We start from the raw sequence: 7,333 nt of genomic DNA, 5'->3' as shown, positions 1-7,333 counted from the left end.
AGTGACTGGAGTTCAGACGTGTGCTCTTCCGATCTAAGGACCATTTTTGCTTCAATGTTGAATAACTTGGTGAAAAAAAATCGTACAACGCTCAACAAAAAAGCAAATTGAAGGTAAAAATTCACTCTTTCGAAAGCAGTAAACTGCATTTGTGTGCGATTTTTATGCCACAAAACCTTTTAAATTTAGTACACATTTTTAGAGATTTGACGCATTTTTATTTGGACCTATGTAATTCCATAAAAAATCAATAGAATCGTTTTCTAAAATGTCGAACTGAAAAGTAGAGATTTCAAGCTGTAAAATGCTTTTTTGATCATCTCGATACGATCATTTTTGACGAAGTTACACTCTCTTGAATTTTGTCTATTTTTGGAGGGTAGAGTAAGTGATGCTTTAATTTTGTTGAGAAGAGTACATGCATATGCAGCTTTATTGGCAATTTAAAAAAAATTTTGAATGAATTGAGCTTCTGCAGATGTGGCGATGTACTTATTTGTTCAGGTAAGCCGTTTTTTAGAGGCAAAGCAACCCGAGAACCTTATTTGATCTCGAATCTTGAATACTCGATCCTTCCTGTAATGCGTGTAGCATCTTCGGATATCCAAATAACTTTTGGAACATTTCTCTCATTTAAATATTGCACTAAACCAATAAAATCAATTTCTTCAGTATGTTTATGATTAGTAAATGAATATCTGTTTAGAGTAGTTATTGAAGGTAATACGTTTGACAAATTTGCATGCAATGTTTCATATAATAATTTTCTTCCTGTATAATAAAGATAAATTCCAAATTTTTTCGTAGCTTAATCATAACAGTTCTTATTCGCTGGATGTTTCGAATTTATTAACGATATATCTAAAAGTTTCTTCAAAAAGCTACATAAAATTGATTTCTTATCTTCTGTATTAGAATTTATGTTCGATTTTTTTATTTTAGGTAAAAAGATTTCAGTCATTTTAATATTTTCATTCAAAATTTTTGCAACTTTTACAGCTAAAACAAAATAATCTGTTATTAAAGTTTGATTAAGATCTAATTTTTCATGAGCTCTCTTTAATCTTTCGGATCTTTGATATTTAACACTTTGAAATTTAGATATCCCTTTATATTAAATATCTGTCTTAACATTAGAACTTGAAGGAATATTTCTAGTATCATCTTCAAAATCTTTTTCTGTTTGATTATTCAAATCAACGTCAAGATTAATAATTGAAATAGAATCATCAATATTAAGATCAAAGACTTCGCAGATTCTATTAGAATTCGTATCGAGATCAATAATATGTTCTTCATCTATAATAACCGAATTTGGATCAAGAATAGAATAATCATACTTTTCGTAAATATTTTGCGAGTTATCTGTAATATTTACTGTATCTGAGATTTTATTAGAAATATAGTCGGCAATAAGATTATTTCTACTTCTATATTTAGAACTGAACGAATCAATATTTTGAATATGTTTTTTAAGTAAATGTGTGTGATAATTGGAATATATCCTACGTTTTGAATTTGAGCATTTTTTCGAATATTTATATATTGTATAATTTGACCCACGAAAATGTTATAGTGCATTTTAATTCTTTATTTTCCATACTTGTTATGATTATTTTATCAAGTCTCGTAAAATATCCAACTCTGTTTACTTTGCCTTGAGTCCAAGAAATTATTGCTCTTCTTACTGTTGCGTTTTCTTCCAATAACGTAGTTTTTAATAGTTCGTCTGAGAGAGATGCCGATAAATTTTTTTCCTATAATTAATAATATCCAAGTTGAACTAGACCGGGTGTGTAATGCCACAAATAAATTTAAGAGCGCCTCTTACGGTTAAAGCTGGATCTTCAATTTCTTCATATTTTAAGATGTTTATTCAAATTATATTATTAAAAATTAACTATGTAACGCGAAGGGCCCTACGCCCCGTTCGAAGGCCGCCGCCATAAGTCGGCAATGACCAGCGCGATGGCGCTGTGCAAAGGTGACGCCATCCGGTGAGGTGGCGCTCGACAAAGGGAAGCATCTGAAGAACAGTAGCAGCAGCAGAGTTCGGAAGTAGAAGAGTTCACGTATTAATTTTCGAGTCATTTTCCTTACTGTATCATAAGGAGAAATATATTTGTGTTATTGGGTACATCGACCGGTTCTCGTATCCCCTCGTGTCATAAATCCCTTACAACAACCAACTAAATTCAACGATCAGTGCGTAATTCATCGAGCCACGTACACGGACGTTACAATTGGCGCCCAACTAAGAGGAAAGATTTACGACGAAGAGCACCGTTCCCAGACAAAACGTCGTCCCCACGGAGGCCAACGCGACCGATGACACGGTCGCAAACGCGAGCACAGTCGCCGATACCACGTAGGATAAAGACAGATGAAGAAACCCAGGTACGAAAGCGGGAAGAAAAAACCAAGATGGCAGAAGGTCAAAGCACAGGTAACGCGATCACATTAACGAAGAAACAGTTTGCTGCCCTTCTACAACAGATACAAATATCTGTCGCAAACATCACGCAAAAACAAGATAATTTTTCACGATGCACTACACGATTCGACGGAAACAAGACATCCGATGTAGAAGCGTTTATTGACGCGATCGTCACATATAAAGAATGTACCAATACATCCGACGAAAACGCGTTGAAAGGGTTACCGATCTTCCTCACGGACATCGCCGCGACATGGTGGCAAGGTGTTAAACACACGGTTAATAGCTGGGATACCGCGATAGAACTGTTGAAACAAACTTACGGACCCAAAAAACCGGCGTATCGAATATATAAAGAACTATTCGCCCGCGAACAGGAAGAGGCCACATCAACAGACATATTTATATGCAAAGCGCGTGCGTTACTGTCGAAACTTCCGTATGACACTCCGTTAACGGAAAGCATCCAGATAGATATAGTTTACGGATTATTGGCATATAAAATCCGCAAGGAAATACTACGCGATAAAGTCACGTCATTCACGGAACTGCTAGATCTCGCCAGAGAAGTCGAAATGGCTAGAGCCGAAAAAACGAAACTCGACCGCGTTGTAAATATTGCAAGAATTTCGGACATCTTGTGGACGAGTGTAGAAACCTCAAAAAGAAAAACGAGAAAAACTTAACCGCGAATAAAAAGAATAAAATAGAAACCGACACACGCGCAAGTAACCAACAATTCCAACCCGCTGTAACATGTTTCGGTTATGGAAATCCAAGTTATCTTCGGAAAGACTGCCCAAAATGCAATAAAACAGATAAAAATAATAAAAGCGGCGCTAAACCCAAGTTTTGCCTAATGGACGCAACCGAGGTATGTACAAAATATAAGAGTCGACCGATTCTTAACGTAGAAATACTAGGAGCGAAAGGCACAGGTCTAATCGATACGGCCGCGAAAATGAGTGTTGCAGGACACAGTCTCTACAAAATCCTCGTTGAGAAAGGACAAAAATTCAAGAAATCAAACTTGCGCATCGGACTAGCGGACGGCACACGCAGCAATAAACATGTATTACTAACGGAGGTCGACGTACACGTAGAAAATCGCACGATAAGTACCATCTTTCTTATAATGCCGCACGCAAAAAATACTTACACGTTATTCGGGATGGATTTCTTTGAAAAAGCAAAAATTGCAATAAACGTGCCGCAGCGCATATGGTGTTTTGCAGATAATTACGAACCACACGAGTTGGATTTCGAAAACTCCCACGAAATATACGACACATTACAGCTAAGCTACGTCAATACATTGAGGGACGATGAAGCACAGATCTTATCTCCAGAACAACGTAAGGAACTTAACGACACTTTAACAAATAATGAGGACATCTTCGCACTAGGGGGAGAACAGACTCCATACGCAGAACACGTTATCGATACAGGCGACAACGCACCGATAGCTACACCGCCCTACAAAATGTCACGTTCCAAGAAAGAAGTCTTAGAGAAAGAACTCAACGCCATACTAGAAGCTGACATCATCGAAGAATGCGAATCATCGTGGGCAGCCCAGTGGTAATCGTACTTAAAAAGACGACACTATACGAGTATGCGTTGACTATCGTCGATTGAATACAATCACGAAAACGGACTCTTATTCAATCCCCAGAATCTACGAACTAATACATCTCGCAAAAAGAACACTTTATATGTCGACCATTGATCTGCGCTCAGGATTTGGTAAGTAGGCGTAAAACCAGCAGATCGATACAAAACTGCATTTACCACACCATTTGGCACATTTCGCTTTAAGCGCATGCCCTTTGGCCTAAAAAATTCAGGGGCCACATTTCAACGAATGATGGACCATTTCCGAAGGGGCTTGAAAGATACTACAACGATAGTCTACTTGGACGACATAATCGTGATATCGACGAGTTTCGAAGAACATATGCAGGATCTACAGAAAGTCTTTGATCGCCTACGTCAATTTAAGTTGCGAGCTAAACGAGAGAAGTGTAAATTTGCTTGTTCACAAGTAAAATTCCTAGGACACATACTCACAGCCGAAGGTATCCGCCCAGATGATGGTAAAATAGCAGCTATAACAGGTCTTCCCCCAAAAAACGTGAAACACCTACTTACATTTTTGCAGACTGCTTCATGGTTCCGCAGGTTCATCCCAAATTTTGCAGCGGTTGCCAAACCATTAACGTCACTAACTAAAAAGGACGCTACATGGTCATGGGGTAATGACCAAGAAAACGCCTTCACGGAACTTAAAAAAGCACTTACGAACAATCCTGTACTTAGACAAGCGGATGACAGCCTACCGTTCACCATACGAACAGACGCAAGTAATCATGCAATAGGAGCAATTCTCGCACAAGGAGAGGGAAACGACGAAAGACCAGTAGAATATGCCAGCCGCCTTCTAACGTCTGCAGAATGTAATTACAGCACCACTGAGCGTGAAGCTCTCGCAATTGTCTGGGCTGTAGCAAAATTCAGAGGATATATAGACGGCAGCCAGGTTACAATAGGAACTGATCATCAACCATTAAAATGGCTTATGAATTTAAAATCACCGTCGGGACGCTTAGCCAGATGGGCACTAAGTTTACAAGAATACAATCTAAAAATTGTGTATTCGCCAGGGAAAAGTAATGTCGTCGCCGATACCCTTTCGAGACCACCATGTACGGACGATAATACAAAAGAGTGTATAGTCTGCTCAGTTCGATCTTCCCACAGACGGTGCTGCCAAACTAAGAGAAGAACAAATGTCAGACCCCGAAGTCATGAAGATTATCAACGCATTCAAATAAAAAAATGACCTCGACATAGCAAATTGAAATTCTCGAGGATATTTGATGTCAAACGGCGTATTATATTGTTACGCGGCTATTAAAGACGTTGAAGAAGCTTAGTGGGTTGTGCCAAAATGCGCAATTGATCGCATTTTGTATGAAAATCACGACGCACCGACTGCTGGACATTACGGAACGGACAAAACGTTGAAAAAGATTTTGAGCAAATATTACTGGCCAGGGATGCGAAAAACAATCACCGACCACGTAAAGAAATGCATTGAATGTGAGCGATACAAGCCATCTAACCTAAAGCCTGCAGGATTATTGAGAACCCCAGCAGCAACAAGAAGATTTGAAGTATTAGCAATAGACTTATTCGGACCTTTACCGACAACAATCGAAGAATATCAATGGATACTCATAGTTGATGATGTTGCTACAAAATGGGTTGAATTATTCGTGTTAAAACGTGTCACTGCAGAAGTTTGCGCTAAGACTTTAATCAATGAGGTCATGCTCAGATTCGGAATTCCTTGATGTGTGATTTCCGACAACGGACCACAGTTTATTGGAGCAGTCATGCAGCAGGTGTCATACTGCCTGGGATTCAGCCAATCCCTGACTCCGGTTTACCATCCAGAAGCGAATCCAGTGGAACAAAAAAACAGAGACATGAAAACCCAACTTTCTATCCTGGTTGGCGACACACATACCGAATGGGCTAACAAATTACCATCAATCAGGTATACCATGAATTCCAGTACCTCACTAACAACTAGAAATACACCAGCCTACCTCACATTCGCACGTGAACTGCGCAACCCAGGCGATATACAAAGGGATCTGCGAGATATCGTCATCGGGGAGAACTTCGTGTCAGAAGTAACACCTTACTTGCTGAAGATCGCCGATACCATGAAAGAGGTTATCGAAACACACGAGCGAGAACAAGATAGACGCAAAAGTTATGCAGACAAGGATAGAAGACCAGCTATTAAATTCAAAGAAGGAGATCATAATTATGGTCACAAAACACGAATATTGAGCGATGCATCCAAGAAAATTACAGTCAAGTTCGCACCAAAGAGAGATGGACCTTACAAGATCAACAAACGCATATCACCTACCAGTTATCAATTGGCTGATAACAACACTGGCGAAGTACTCTCAATTCATCATGTCTCGGACCTAGAAGCTTACAAAGGGAATAATTCAAGAAATTCTCCGTGCCAATCAATCAAACCTATTAGGAAGCGCGGACGACCAAAGAAAGAGACGAACTCTTCGCTAAATAAGGATATTAGACCTTCATCGAGGGTCCCTGATGAGTCCAAAGGGGGAGTAACGCGAAGGGCCCTACGACCCGTTCGAAGGCCGCCGCCATAAGTCGGCAATGACCAGCGCGGTGGCGCTGTGCAGAGGTGACGCCATCCGGTGAGGCGCTCGACAAAGGGAAGCATCAGAAGAACAGTAGCAGCAGCAGAGTTCGGAAGTAGAAGAGTTTACGTATTAATTTTCGAATCATTTTCCTTAGTGTATCAAAAGGAAAAATATATTTGTGTTATTGGGTACATCGACCAGTTCTCGTATCCCCTCGTGTCATAAATCCCTTAATAACCCACTAAATTCAACGATCAGTGCGTAATTTATCGAGCCACGTACACGGACGTTACAACTAATCTAATTGATATTACTATTCCAGCTTTAGTCTGTAATTGCGTTGCAAGTCCAACATTAATTCGGTGTAAAAGGTATTCTCAAATTTATTTGTAAAATTATTTTCCATTATACCATTACTGTAGAAAATGACTGAGAAGAACTACTTCAGCTAACTGTCTTTTTTTTCCAGATTTTTTTCTTAATTTCAGACGTGTTTTCTAAAAAATTTTTCTTTAATAATTTTTCTTATAATATTCAGATAACAAAGTTATATTTTTATGCCCAAGTACTAACTGAAACAATGTAGAATTTTTCCAGTACGGGCCGTAATATTTTGGCAAATCTTTCTTGTCTATGATATTATGTAGATTGTTTCTTACAAATGAAATAATTTCTTTTATATCAGTATCACTTATAT

General features: G+C 38.8%; 2 protein-coding genes across 2 annotated transcripts; both read left to right on the top strand.

The window, feature by feature from the left end:
• Positions 1 to 2,328: 2,328 nt before the first annotated feature.
• LOC105448383 lies at positions 2,329 to 3,123 on the top strand. The gene has a single exon (XM_011686905.1). It carries the CDS (start codon positions 2,329 to 2,331, stop codon positions 3,121 to 3,123), a length of 795 nt encoding a protein of 264 aa, XP_011685207.1.
• A 2,712-nt stretch (positions 3,124 to 5,835) lies between these two features.
• Positions 5,836 to 6,642, top strand: LOC105448382. The gene has a single exon (XM_011686904.1). It carries the CDS (start codon positions 5,836 to 5,838, stop codon positions 6,640 to 6,642), a length of 807 nt encoding a protein of 268 aa, XP_011685206.1.
• Positions 6,643 to 7,333: the final 691 nt, after the last annotated feature.

The sequence above is a fragment of the Wasmannia auropunctata genome, unplaced genomic scaffold, assembly GCF_000956235.1.
Source record: "Wasmannia auropunctata unplaced genomic scaffold, wasmannia.A_1.0 LD336088.1, whole genome shotgun sequence".
Classification (NCBI taxonomy): domain Eukaryota; kingdom Metazoa; phylum Arthropoda; class Insecta; order Hymenoptera; family Formicidae; genus Wasmannia; species Wasmannia auropunctata.
The sequence above is the reverse complement of the archived record's forward strand: the minus strand, read 5'-3'. Positions and strand labels throughout refer to the sequence as shown.